A 15,218-nucleotide genomic window follows, 5' to 3' on the forward strand; every position below is an offset into this window, starting at 1 on the left:
AAGACACTGCATACAATATGGGCAATATAATTTATGGTACTTAACTCCATCATTTTCTTCAAATATTGTGTGTATTTTTTCTACAGTGTAGTCTACCTCAGTTGGAAGAAGAAATGTTTAAAGTAAGAAAAGATTAATTTTATCCACCTCTTTAAAAAAAGTACCTTATAGAAGCGCCGCAGAAGATGAACACTCTCTTCTCTTGCACCCTAGAGAAAAAAAAAATAGATCAGTGATTAGATTAATACCCAAAATTAAGGTTACTTACTTGCAACTGGAGTTCTTTGAGATGGACTCTGCATATTAGCACTCCTGGGATGTGCCAGCGGGTACACTGAGACAGTGAAACTTTAACTAGCAGTGGCCACTGGAGCACTCATGTCCTCTTGCCCCTCCCCTTACCAATCCCAAATGTTCTTGGGGTCAGGCTATAAAAGAAGCTGTAGCGCTCCAGCCACCTCTGCTTCAAGTCTAGTTTATGAGAGTAAAGGAAGAGGGGAAGGTGGTCAGGGAGTGCAAATACGCAGAGTCCATCTTGACCCACAGTTACAAATAAAATACTGTTATTTCTCCTTCAAGTGGCCTCTATATATTCCCATGCATGGGAGAGACTGGCAAGCAGTAGATGCAAAGGAACGCGAGATGAGAAGTCCTAATTAATAAGTGAATGAATGACTGCTCTGCCAAACTGAGCTTCAGACCGGCACTTGAGGTTCAGACAGCAATGTTTTGTAGGAGTGTGAACTAGAGCTCCAAGTTGCAGCTTTACAGATTTCTAATTGGTATGTGTCTGAGATATGGTACTGAAGCTCCTTTGGCCCTGGCAGATCAAGACCTTATATATTCCATTCCTATTCCTGAAATGAATGTAAAAGCCTCTCCTATACAAGCTTTGACCCAGATGAGTAATGTTTAGGAAGACACAGCTTGCCCCTTTTTATTCTAAGCAAAGGAGATATAGCTCTGGTGAATGTCTGAACTCTTTATTCCCATCTAAATAGTAAGCTAAAGCTTGAACATGAAGAGTATGCAGTTTGGCTTCATCCTTCTGCACATGAAACTCAGAGAAACAGAAGTGAACTGATTAATGTGAAAATCTAACTACTTTAGGGAGAAATTAGGGAGTGAAGATATACAACTATTTTGTCCTCATGAAAAAACTGAAAATGGTGGTTTTACCATACGTGCCTATAACTTGCTCACTCACCTTGCACAGAACTGCCTCCAGGAGTGCTACTTTGATAAATGAAATAAAAACAAATTCTCCCATCGGCTCATATGGCCATTTCATTAAATGTGGGAGAACCAGATTTATGTCCTGCCAGGATGACAGTTTAATAGGAGGATAAATGTTAAGAAATGTTTAAAGAGACTTAACTCTTTCACAAGCAAACATTTATCATCAAAAGAATAGAAGGCTGATATGGCAGATAAATGAACTTTAAAGAAAGCAGCAAGTCAGATTTTAAGCTGGAGCAAGTATTCCAGTATACATTGAATTGGGCAGTCAAAGGGGATGTATTATTACCTGCTGACACTGAAGCTTTTCAGTTTTAAATTGTACCATTTGATTAGATTCTTTTCTGGAGCTCATTAAGACATTCTGAACATCAGCAGAACAAAAGTAGTTCATAGTCCATTAGAAACCTATTGCCCATGTGGTGACATGCAGTGTGCTTTGATCTAGAGGACAGACTCCATTATCTTGTTGGATCAGTAAATATGGAGTAACAGGCAGCACTTTGTAGGTCCCTGCTAAGAGGTACAGTAGGTCTGGGGACCATTGTTCTCTGGGCCAAGCAGGCGTGAATAAGATTATCTTGACCTTGTCCTGATTTACTTTCCTTATGACCCCCTGCATAAAAGGATAGGAAGAAAGGCACGCAGTAGTCCTTGCCTTCATTATATGCAGAATCAAAACTCAAAATGCCTGTTTCTCTGTGCTTATGAACAAAACCTTTGACACTTCCAAACTTCTTTGTAAATAATGTGGTGTCCCCACCATGCAGAGAATTCCTCCATCATTGGTGTTTTCAGTGACCACTTGTGAGCCTCTGTTGTTATTCTTCTTAGTTGGTCTGTCAGGTTGCTGTTCTTCCCTGACAGGTGCATAAGAATACATCATTCCCATAAAACTGTAACCTCTCTGCAAAGTTGAGTAGAATAGGAACCTCCCTGTTTGTGATATTGTTCATAACCACCTGGAGCCACTGTGCTGGAGGTGACATAAGAAAGTTTTTAATGCCTAACAAATTTCTCTGAGCCCCAGAAGGTTTATTTGTAACTTAGTCTCTGGGGGATTTTAGTGTTCCCTACACTGTGAACCAGAAGCAGTGAGGCCCCATCCATTGTTGGCACATCAGAGGTAACTGTTAAAATGGAACAAGAGGGCTGAATGGTATACCCCTGAAGACATTGCAAATTGAGTGCCCCACCTCAAAAATCACAGCACTTTCTTTGGAATGGTTAATTTTCAATACACACTGTCTGTACTCTGTATCTGGTTGACAGCTAGTGCTATAAGGTTCTCATTTTAAGATTAGCATATAGGGTGACTTATTTTGAAACTAAAAATCCCATCAATTTGAGGTAAAACACTACTTAATATCCATTCAAAAGGTAAAGAGCTTTTATAGGAGATTGGTAAGAGTAACTTTTCAATTTATCATGAACCCAGATCTTTCAAAGGGAGTATATGCAGAAGAGAGCATTGTAAAGGTGTTCCTTTGATTACATAACCTATTGTTCAAATGGTTCACATAAATTCCCTCTTATGTGAGTTGCCACCACAGATGCACATTTTGTAAATACTCTGTGGCAGCAGAAAGTCCAAAAGGGACCACCTTGTACTAAAACGATCCTGCCCCACTAAATGAAGGTACTTGTGATGAGTGAGTCTTTTGGAGATATGGAACAGTTGTCCTTTTAAACAGAGAGCAGCAAACCACTCCTTAAGAACGGGAGAGTATAGTAGAGGCTTGGGTCAGAATATGGAAATTAATTTTCCTGATGAAAGTGTTGAGCTTCTTAAGGTCTAGTATAGAGTGAAGACCTCCAAGAAAAGACCTTGAATAGAGCCCTGTGTTTCTCCTCTATTCCTTGGCACTACCCTCTTTTGGGGAGGGCAAGAAGCAAATTATCTCAACAGACTTTTGCAATGAGGGTTCCTAATAGGGAATGGAAGGATGAATAGTTTTGAACTGTACTGATACCTCTTGTAATTTCTAAAAAAGACACTTGCCTGTGGAAATGCAGTGGAAAAAATGATCCAGTCGGGCTCTAAATTGAGGAAAATACACTTGAATTAGTACTGGATTGCCGTTCCTGGGCAGTATGTCAAACTTGGGGCCAAAGGCCAGACATCACTGCTCTCAAAGATGATTGTTTGCACTGATTCTTGAAGTTTCTTCAGTAGCCCTTTCACTGTGAAGAGGACATTGTTAGTAATAACAGTCTCCTGTGGGGAAGTCGAAAAGAGGAAGACTATGAATGGGTACCTGAAAACCACGTTTCCTCTTGGGCTGTTGCTAGATGCCCAGCAACCTGGCAGGGTGTCTGGTCTAATTTTTCCAGAAACCTCATTAGTTTTGGTACTAAACAGTCCTTCTCTAAGGGAAGATCCCCAAATTTAGAGAGAGACTTTGTTTCTGGAATTCTTGCAGATTTAAACAAGTGAACCTTCTAACAGAAACTGCAAAAACTACAGCTCTAACTGCAGAGTCGGAAGAATCAAGAGATGTTCCCAAGTCATATTTTGCCACTTGCTGACCCACCATAATGATGGCATTTGCGAGTTCTCTGTTAGCCTGGGAGCAGTTCAGTAGGCACTGACATTTTCACCCATATATGGTATTGGTACAGCAAGATCACTGCTTGTTACTCAAACCTAAAGTGGAGGAAGAGAAGGCTTCCTCCAACCCCATAAATCCATGTTCTTTCCATTCTTATATGAAGCAGTACAGAAGGACTAATCGACCTTTAGACCTCTGAACAGCCACTTAAACCACCAGGGAGTTTGATTCTATGCGTGTGTAGGAATAGGAGAAGCCATTTTGGGGTAAATGACATAATTTGTCTGTATTTTAAAATATTGGTTGAACCAAAGCTGGGCTTGCCCACATGAGCATCGCAAATTGTAAAATTCCATTTAATACTGCTGAGAGAATGTAGGATGTCAAAACCTGCATATGAACTCTTTTCTTGAAGTAGTTGGTATTCTTTCCACTAATTTGCAAAAGGCAACAGCATCTTTGCATTTTCATCAATGGATAGTCAATCTTCGAATACAGGATCCGTTTTCTGAAGTTTGTGTAAAACCATCTACTCTTCATCTTCCAATGTATTATGCACTAGAGTGGGAAATTGTTCTCTCCCCTTCAGTTTTACAGACAAATCCAGTATCTTTAGATGTGAAGGTTCAAAAGGAGACTGGCATTGTCTGGTTCAATGATTGGAATGAAGGTATGAGTAATGTCAAGGAGCTGGTCAATAGTGCCTTCTCTGCCACGGCAGCATTCACCAGTCTAGCCAGTAATCAGTCTGATCAATTAATAAAAATTAATAAAAATTAATAATAAATATCTTTCTGTGGGGCAGGCAAGGCACCATGTGACACTGATCCTGGGAAGCCTGAAGAGCAAGCAGCAGAGAGTTTAAAGCCAAGCTGCTTAATTTTTGGGTCTGCCATCAAGGTTTCTTCCAGGACTAATGCTTGGAGCAGCCTCCCTAACACTAAAATCCTAATATAGTATAAAGTTTTGTTAGAATATGTACAGATTTTTATTAAAGATAGTTGGGCAATTTAAGAAGGACCAATGATCGAGAGCAATTCCTAATCCATCGCCACTAGTAACTGGAAGGAACTGAACTGGCCAGAGAGCCACACCCTTTCCTAGTCTCCCTCCTAGGTGTTCAGGAACAGTGAGGGAAGGGGAAGGAGGGAGTGCAAGAGCACTCTAATAAGCACTCCTAGTTAAGGTTCCACTGTCTTAGCTGTATCCAGTTGGCATATCCTATGAATGAGAATATGAAGAAGCCACTCAAAGGAGAATTATTTCCTGATAATTTCATTCAGAAAAAAAGCTGACTATATACTGGGATGGTTTCTATGTACTCAGCCTCCCAATCTTCATCTTGGTGAAAAGAATAGGGGTTTTGCATTTACAAAATGCCTTTCATCTGAGCAACTCAAAGTGAGTCACAAATAATTAACTCTCACTGCACCATTGCGAGATGGGGAGCATCCAAATTTTACACAGAAACACAGGGCACATCTGCACTGCCCCGCAGTTTGGACTCTGGGGGTGTGAACAGCAGTGCACACAAAAGCGTTGCCCTGTAACTGCCCCATGGGGATGCTGCATGAGAACTAAAAGGTTCATACTTCCCACTAACTTAATCCTCAGACAGAACCACATTAATGTGAAGTAGCAACAGTTTAGTTTGCACCTGCAACATCCACACAGGAGAGTTACAGTGCAGCACTTTGGTGTGCACTGCTATTTACACCCCTAGAGAGTCAGAACTGTGGGGCAGTGCAGAAGAGCCCTTATACACAGCTATCTTGACACTTTCCGGAGTTCACACAGCAAGGTGATGGCAAAGCTGAGAAGACAACCTAGGAGTCCCACCTCCCAACTCCTTAATCTAACCGCTAGACAGCCTCTTTCCTCAGATAGTTCTGTGCAATTAAACAAAAGGTATTTGCTGTAGAGATGGATTATATGAAACTAAACAGAACAGAATGATCTGTGCAGCTGTAGTTCATGTCCGGCTGCCATTATAACCAACAAAACCGTTACTTATGTGGGCCTTAACGCTAAGACACTTTCTTTAAGGTGATAGCTAAGTAGCACACACTTACCTCAAGGCAAGCAAGGTGAACATCTTTTATAATACTGCCACTTTTAGATAATACTAGCTGCTTTAGTAATAGACAGCCCAGTTCCAGTGTTGCCAGACGAACTTTTCCATCTAAAGTAAGAAGTCAATTACAATCCTGATGTACAGGGTATTTACTCAGGAGAAATCTTTTTTACTCAGAGGCTTTCCATTCCCTCCCCCCCCACACACACACACAAACGGCCACACACAACAAAACCAGACTATACTACAACGGCATGATCTAGTCTCAGGCACATAGATTATGACCTTGCAAAATAGTGATCTCTCAAGAGAAAGCTAAGATTATTTCTGTCACTGATGGAGTCCACTCCTTCTCTGGGAGCTGTCAAATCACTATTGCCAGGAGACTCAGCCCCAGACACAAAACTAAAAGCAAAATTTTTTGGCTTTGGGATAATCCAGCAAACAGGATTTTTCAAACATTTGGGGAAAGGAAACCTTAAGAGCTCTCTTCTCTCCCCATCCCCAGCTCACTCCTTCAGGTTGAAAAACTGCTACACCAGTGCAGCTTTCAGGAACAGAAGTATAATTATCATCATTCATTGTCATGGTCCAGGATCTCATTGTGTTGACAATATACAAACACAAGACTGTCTGCCCCCAATCTAAATATAAGATGACAACAGGTGGATACAGATAAGATACACACAACAGGTGGACTGATGGGGGAGAACAAAGAGCCAACATTGGTCAGCATGACAAGCAGCAGTCTCAGCACACCAGCAGTCTAACTGTTAAGTTTTTTCAAGGCATTAAGAAAAGAGTTTTAAGGAGGGATTTGAAGGAGAACAATGATGGTGCTTTGCAGATGTTTATGGGTAGTCCCTTCTATGCATGATGGGCAACTTGGAAGAAAACATAGGGTGTTTATTTGAAAAACAACAACAAGTGGGCCGTTAAGGCTGGCATCACTGAAAGAGCAGGAGTGGGAGTGAACATCTCAAAAGCATATGAGACAACAGGTAGCATGGGATAGACAGTGAATGGCCTTGAAAGTGAAGACAAGTAACTTGTGTCTGATGTGGCGGGGAAGGGGGAGCCAGCGAAGGGAAGCAAAGTGGCAGGTGACCGATAAAGCAACAAGCTAGGAAAGTGATTGTTGCAGCAACATTTTAAATGGATATGAACGAGGCAAGACTGCCTCTGTCAAGGCCGGGGGAGGGGGAGGATGTTGCAGTAGCCAAGAGGAGACTTTGATGACATTTTTAGCTGTGTAGATGATGGGAAATACCGTATCTTAGCAACGTTATGTTATGCAGAAAGAATTTGCCATGTCTAGATTCTCACATCTAGGCTGTGTTTAAATCTTGCAGAGAAGATGATTATGCCCAGATTACAGGGAGGATGAGGATGTTGCCCACAGATAGAGAAAGAAGGGAGGATGGCAGTATTTGAGGGGGTGGGGGGGTGAAATTAAGACCTGTTTTGGCCATGTTGATCTCAAACTGACGGTTGGACATCTATGAGATTTCAGAAGGACAGGAAGAAATTTAAGTTTGGATAGCAGATGGTGGTTCAGAAGAGAGGTAGATCTGACAATCCTCAGCATAAAGATCATATTCTCATCCATGTTTCTGGATGAGATTACTCAGAAAAATTATAGAGGGAGAAGAGGACCAGAAACAAGGCCCTGTAGAGCCCCGTCCAGAGTTGGAGCAGGAGGGGGGAATAAGGAGACTTCTCTGAATCATGTCTAACACACTACCAGTTTTGCCCAGCAGTGCTAATTATGGATTCTAAGGAAGTGCTTTTGTTTAAATAGAAACCAAGCAGTGAAGAGCTAATGCTTGAACACAATGTTTCCATGAGTTACTTAATTTAGAAGAGGTGAGATGACTAGAGCCATTGGAAAAACGGGTGTGTTCCTCCCCGCACCCGCACAAATTTGAACTTTATAAAAAAACCCTTCATTTTTCTGATTAACAAAAAAATTTAGCTGAATGCCCAAATTTTGCATAAAAAAAAACTTTGATTGAAAATTTGTAATCAGCCTAGAAATGAAGGACAGCTACAAACTAAGGAGCCAAATACTGCAAGAATTACACATGGAAGTAACTTTACTCGCAGCAGTAGTTTTACTGAAGTGCATGCGTGCAGGATTGGGACCTAATATCAGTTACTAAAATGTAAACTAACTCTTGTTATTGCTTGCTGGACATTTTGCTTATGTAACTCAACAATACGCAGGAACTTTAAGGTCTTAGGCCTCCCTGTTGTCTTGAATACAATAGCAACTATTCAGAAGAAAAACAGAATTCCTACTTACTCTGCTCCCCAGTGGAATGCGGCTATGTGTGTCTCTTTCACAGGCCAGATCTGCTTATCATCTGACAAGAGCTTGCTAGTTCCAGTTGAACAGCAGCGAGTCTCTTCCCCATGGGGGAAGTACTTCAAATATTTTAAACAGTGACATTACATTTTCGGAACTTATTGCTGCACAAAAAAAGTAAATCAGTTGACATGATCAGAAATGCTCTACCTGGTTGAGCAGCATAATTCATTATCCTGATGAGCCTTTCTGCAAGTACGTGGTTGTATGAACTTTTCTCCTCAGCATGCTGTGCTGGAAGCTGAATTCTCTCCAGCTTGACAGGATCAATTCCTTTTGAAGCAGAAGAAAACAGGAGGATATTTATTAGCTAATAGCTATTAAAAATTACAATAAGTCATCTTGAAAATGCAGAGTATCACAAGCAATATAGAACTGCATTGGCAGAGAATAAAATTGTGACATTTGAATGGCTGTGGCACAGTTGGAAAAGAAAACAAAAGACTGAACAAATTTTACAACCTTCCAGGTTGGGATTTTCAAAAAGGAGCCTGAAGGATGGAATTCCACTGAAATGGACACCTAAACTTCTTCAGTTCCTTGGAAAATCATTTAAAAGTATTATTACTTTGTTGACAACTGACCAAGTCATGTAAGGGTCCTGCTGGAAGTCTGATTTAAGAAAACCAGAGAAAATTTTTTTCCTACGTGTTAAGATTAATTCTCTTAACCAACAGTTACCAGGGAACAAGCCAGATTAAAAGGTTCATAATTACAACTCCAAAATGCTAAACACACTGGCTTTTGTGAAAGTACCTACAAGAAATATAAACAAATTCTAAGTTTTCATGCCAAGTTGGATTTCTCATAATATTCTGGTTTGAAATATTAGCCTTTATGAAAAACATGTGTTACAGTAAGACCTCAGACAATGGTTACAGACTGTTAAAAAGCTCATTGTCTTGATTCCAAGTAACTCTAAAACATTTCCATAATAGATCAGAACAATGTACTCCACTTTATTGAATTTCTTCCAACCCTGAACTCCTGCTAAGCCAATCCAAATGTCACTTGTGATGCCTTATGGTTATATCTTTTTTAAGTGTGCTTTTCGAAACACTTGATTTCAGTGTTTTTTTAGTATAGCCTCACTTTATTTACTTACCAGATAAAAAGTAATTCCTTGTATGGTAAAAGTAAACTTTTATTTTGTGGCAGGTATCAAATTAAGCCTGTTTAACATCCTTCTTTCAAACAATTCTGCATATTAGTTTTTCCACAGTTACACTGCTGACTGTAATTACAATTGGCTAATGCAACAGTTTTGTTTTCCCACTAAAAATCTTAAAGAAAGGCTTGTTTGTAAGGAATTAAGCCATTCCTATTCATTTTGAAATATGCAGCATTTTACCATACCCTGAAGTATGATTTGTGTAGTATGCTGAATTCAAAGCAAAGCATTCTTACTACAACAATGTAGTGGCAACACAGGACTCACATGAGAAGTTTCCAGGTCTCATATACTACTTCCACAGTCGGAATACACCCAGCCATAGGAACAGTCTATTCTCTGCCATCTCAAATACTGAGCATGGCTTGTTGTTCAAAAAAACATAATATTTTTACCCCATAATCTTTATTACTTGTTACTGCTTAACAATTTTCAAACCATATTGTGCAAAGACTTCATAAACAAAACTGAGGGGTATTAACAGTGATCACAAAAATGCGCGACTGACTCTGTAGCGTGGAGGGTAACTGTGCCATTAGTAATCACATTTGCCTAAAAGGAGGGAAATAGATCAGCAGTAAAAGCCTTCTGCCAGCAAGTTACTATTTAAATAGGTGACCAAATATTCAACTTCTGGGTTTTTTTAGATTTATTTAATTGTGCAACCTGTGTAATGAATAGTAACATGTATGCAATGTGCGTAGGTACAAGACAACACAATAATTCTAAATGAACATGCACTGACTTCACATACTTAGCATGTAAAATGGTTCTATATGGATTCCAGGGACACTGTAGGGTCAATTTTCAGCTCGATAATGAATAAAATTAATTACTAGTGATTAGAATTCTGTGTGTGCTCTTACCCTTTGGAAAGTCCTACTTTGCTGTGTTTAACTAGGTGACACATACATGAAAACTTTTCCAAGCCTGCACTATTAATGACACAACTTGAGCACCTGAAAGTTGCCCTTCTAAAGCAAGAGAGCACATGTCCTCAATTGTATTTGCATATTTCTACAGTAAATAGAAAACAGCTTCCATACACTAACACCCATTCTAACAAGAACATAATTTGCTGATAATTATTTACACTTTAGATGTGTAAAGTACACCCCTAGATAGCACTCAGGGGAGAAGTACATGAGAAGTACACTTCCATCAGAAGTGGACATAAAAATAGCACTATTTCACAGAAACAGAACTAGCCACCATAACATACCATAGTCAGAGCAGTCTATCTGACAACCAAGTCCCAAAGCCAACACCTTAACTAAGTGATTCTCAACCTGTGGCCCGTGAGCCGCTTGCGGCCCAATCAGCACAGCACAGCAGCCCATGTGACATCCTCAGGGCCATACAGGTAGTACTGGATGCGGCCCACAATGGTAAATAGTGCCTTAACTGAACCTGAAAGCAAATAGGAAGCCAGTGCAGCTTTTGAACTATTGTTGCTTTTTACCACCACCACCTAAAAGGTGGGAAGTAGTCTTCTACACTAACTTTCCAGTGGTCTTCAAATACAGTACATTGGATTATTGTAATCTAGACGACAGTAGCTAACAAACCTCTATATATGATTTCTCCACTAAAGGGTGACAAAGATAGACTGTTAACATAATCCCCCAATTTAAGGACGCTCATACCAAAGTCTATAGAAGTTCAAATCCCTGTATGGGTCATCACTTGTAATTATGGCCTTGGCTGGATCATTATATACAGGGATTGAACCCAGGAGCTAAAAACCCATGAGCCTCTACTGCTAGAGCTAAAATAGCAGGCTGCATTAGTTCAGAGACAGAAGGTTCAAACCTCCATACATGGTCACTTATTAGAGGGGAAGTATCAACGCTTCAGTTAACATGGGTTACACAAGGGGATCTTATGGCAGGGCCATGATCAGGGGAAAATGGAACTAGCTCCTTGTCTCACATAAGTGGAAAAATATTATTAGCCAATGATGCCTCCTGCAATTCAAAACCCATAAAGATGACAAATGAACCCCCAAATTGCAAATCTCTTGGGCCAAAAATGGCCCAAGCCACACAAAACAACAAGACTCACTCTTGTAATGTCTTAAAAATTTCTTCTGCACACTCTCACCATCTGTGTTATCCAGGCAGTTTTCAGCCAACTCTCATCCAAATCTCAATTTCAATTAGACACAGAGAATGGTGAGGTAAAACAGATGGAGCTGAATCCCATCCACACATCAGTGACACGACAACACAAACTATCTCAATTACCTCTAATGGTCTCAAATACATATTAAGACAAAGGAATAATAAAATAGAGCCGCAGGGAAGTTTGCCTTAGAGACTGTTTGGCTGGTAAGCAATTGCCTAAAACCACATTTTGAGGCTTTTAAAAGTTCAGACTAGAACGCATTTAAAAGCGCCCTAGTCAGGTCCCGCAGAAGAATTAACAAACCTTATTTTCAATGGAATGCCAACTGAGAGAAACAGCATGGACATCTTATCAAGATAAATCATAGACCAATGCCAACTTGATCATATCCTGGCTGAAAGACAAGGTGGTAGGGTTCAAGGAATCTGAGGACAAGACACGCATTTTGCTATAACCTTCACAATAATCTTCACCAAAAAGAAAATAAAGCATGATTACTGGAAAGATTATCAGTCACAAAAATTGATTTTTGAATAATGACTGAAACTATGCATAGTAGTGTTCTCCACGTTCTACTTTTTTTAGGGAGGGCCTGGACATTTACCAGCACCCCCTGCAATTCCTCCCCTCTTACTATACTCAAAGCACTCAAAGAGCCAGTGCCTTTTACAGCACCTTCAGAATCTCAATGAGCAGGATCTGCTGGAACTCATCCAGAAAAGACACTGGCTCTGTTCCTTCCAGACACGCATCTGCCCCTACAATGGCCATTTGCCAAGTTGGTGTCTAATTCATCTTATTTGTGAAGAACTAAAAAAAATCCCTTAGCATGAAAGATAGACTCGGCCAAAGAGCCAACATGATAGCAAAATATGTTAAAAGGAGACATATTGCTTGTCCATATCTAGGTCTTAGATGGCCAAAAACTTTTAACAGAACAAATTTAATAATGGAGCAAATAGAGAAGCAGGTCATCAGGAAACACCTTCAAATCCATATACACAGGAACACACAAGTGATTATAGCAACTTTGCATGCCTACGACTAACTGATTTGGAATTGGGTTGCTTATGAAATTATATTCTACAAAATAAGAATAGTCTGCAGAGAGATTATAGTCTGAAAGAATACACATTTGTGATCTCATAAACTATGCTATTATTGTATTGTGTCCTAGCCCAACAAATGGGACTCTTAATTCCCCAAATTAGTCAAGCTAAAAGGATTATATTTGAAAGGAAGTGTTCTATAAGTACAGGGACCAGTGTTAAAATATTTATCTAGCTGGATAGCTGTAAGAAAGGGTTTAATGATGGATGCTGAAGTTATTTCAATCTAACTACTGCCATTACAATAAACTACACATATAAAACCCACATTCATCTGCTCTACTAGAAGTTTAACTCCTTCAAATTTCACATTTTACAGAATTTCTCAAATTAACTTCACACATGCTGCATCCAAAGATGTACAGCGAGCGAACTGTATCTGATTTCATTGACATAACGTAACGAGAGCCTGATTTTTTTTTTAAAAAGTACTGGCAGTCTAGCATTATTAATGCCCTTCAACATGAACTGCAAATGTAGCAGGTCAATGTTTTGCAACTGCATGCTAGATGATCCCAATAAACCATGGGGTAAGGAGTATTTGGTACATAATGAATTTCAGACCTCAGTCTTCATTTTCTTTTATAGGACTATCCCTGGTTTCCATCCTTAAGATGCTCAATCTGCATTATTTTGGTCCTATCACATCCACTACACAATTTGAGCTGAAAAATGGAGCCACGCAGCAGACAAATCCATTTCTTCTCTCCACAGAGTGTGGTTCTGTAGAGTTATTTTTAACCAGTTTCAAACCTTAATTTTCTATATCCCTGGGGAAAAAGTTGTCCACAGTTTTATATTCTTTCCACCCACGTATCCATAACCCTTAATTGGTTGTAAAATTAAAATATTCTGGACTTGCACCCTCACCTTCCAGGACTTCTATCATCAATCTACTTGCCATTTTCCCTCACCTGAACCTGTTCAAAGTGTTACGAGAAATGCCTCTACCACTATATTGAAGTCATTCTTCCCCCTCCCCCCCCCCACACACACTGCTGTCCTGAAATGCTGTGTTTTTGTTCAACTGGATTTCAGTTGAAGGCAGTATGTTTCAGGAGTTGGAAGTTGAAATTAAGTAAAAATACTCCAGTCATGTAAGATACATTCTGTACTTGTCAGTATTTCAAAAAGATGCAAGAGGTGAAGTGGAAGTAGAAGTAGAAGTAGAATTTTCTATTGGAAACTTGAACCAGAATTCATTTTGATTAGGCCCGTTGATTAATCGCACTTAACTCACACGATTAACTCAAAAAAATTAATTGCAATTAATTGTAGTTTTAATCGCACCGTTAAACAATACTTCTGATGTTTCTCTACATTTTCAAATATATTGATCTCAATTACAACTCAGAATACAAAAGTATACACTGCTTAATTTATATTATTATTTTTGATTACAAATATTTGCACTGTAAAAATGATAAACAAAAGAATTTTTCAGTTCATCTCATACAAGTACTGAAGTGCAAACTTACAAATGTAGATTTTTTTTTTGTTACATAACTTCACCCAAAAAACACAAAATACAAAACTTTAGAGCCTACAAGTCCACTCAGTCCTAGTTCTGAGTCGGCCAATCGCTAAGACAAACAAGTTTGTTCACATTTACAGGAGATAATGCTGCCCTCTTTTATTTACATCACCAGAAAGTGAGAATTGTAGCCAGCATTGCAAGGTATTTATATGCCAGATATGTTAAACATTCATATATCTCTTCATGCTTTGGCCACCATTCCAGAGGACATGCTTCCATGCTGATGACACTTGTTAAAAAAAATAATGCATTAATTAAATTTAGGACTGAATTCCTTGGGGGAGAATTGTATGTCTCCAGCTCTGCTTTACCCGCATTCTCCCATATATTTCATGTTACAGTAGTCTTAGATTATGACTTAGCAAATGTTGTTCATTTTAAGAACACTTTCACTGTAGATTTCACAGAATGCAAAGAATGTGAGATTTCTAAATATAGCTACAGCACTCTACCCAAGGTTTAAGAATCTGACGTGCCTTCCAAAATCTGAGAGGCATGAGGTGTGGAGCATGTTTTCAGAAGTTTTAAAAGAGCAGCACTCCAATGCAGAAACCACAGAACCCAAACTACCAAAAAAAGAAAATCAACTTTCTGTTGGTGGCATCGGACTCAGATGATGAAAATGAACATGCATCGGTCTGCACTGCTTTGGATTGTTATCAAGCAGAACCCGTCATCAGCATGGATACATGTCCTCTGGAATGGTGGTTGAAGCATGAAGGGGTATATGAATCTTTAGCACATCTGGCATGTAAATATCTTGCAACACCACCTACAACTGTGACACGCGAACGCCTATTCTCACTTTCAGTAACGTTGTGAACAAGAAGCGGGCAGCATTATCTTCTGCAAATGTAAACAAACTTGTTAGTCTGAGCCATTGGCTGAACAAGAAATATGACTGAGTGGACTTGTAGGCTCTAAAGTTTCACACTGTTTTATTTATTAATGCAAGGGGATTTTGTACATAATTCTACATCTGTGAGTTCAACTTTCATGATAAAGACATTGCACTTCAGTACTTGTATTAGGTGAATTGAA

At 39.4% G+C, this 15,218-nt stretch overlaps 1 protein-coding gene across 8 annotated transcripts in view; it reads right to left on the reverse strand.

The window, feature by feature from the left end:
• Positions 1–15,218, reverse strand: part of CLEC16A (C-type lectin domain containing 16A) — a 191,175-nt gene that overhangs the window by 122,894 nt on the left and 53,063 nt on the right. For all 8 annotated transcript variants that reach the window (XM_075132775.1, XM_075132774.1, XM_048865586.2 and 5 more), the window contains exons 13-15: positions 8,384–8,506; positions 5,864–5,973; positions 165–209 (exon numbers count right to left, since the gene is read on the reverse strand). In XM_075132775.1, the coding sequence (XP_074988876.1) occupies positions 165–209; positions 5,864–5,973; positions 8,384–8,506 (278 nt within the window). The remainder of the gene's footprint in view (positions 1–164; positions 210–5,863; positions 5,974–8,383; positions 8,507–15,218) is intronic.

The sequence above is a fragment of the Caretta caretta genome, chromosome 10 (genome assembly GCF_965140235.1).
Source record: "Caretta caretta isolate rCarCar2 chromosome 10, rCarCar1.hap1, whole genome shotgun sequence".
Classification (NCBI taxonomy): domain Eukaryota; kingdom Metazoa; phylum Chordata; order Testudines; family Cheloniidae; genus Caretta; species Caretta caretta.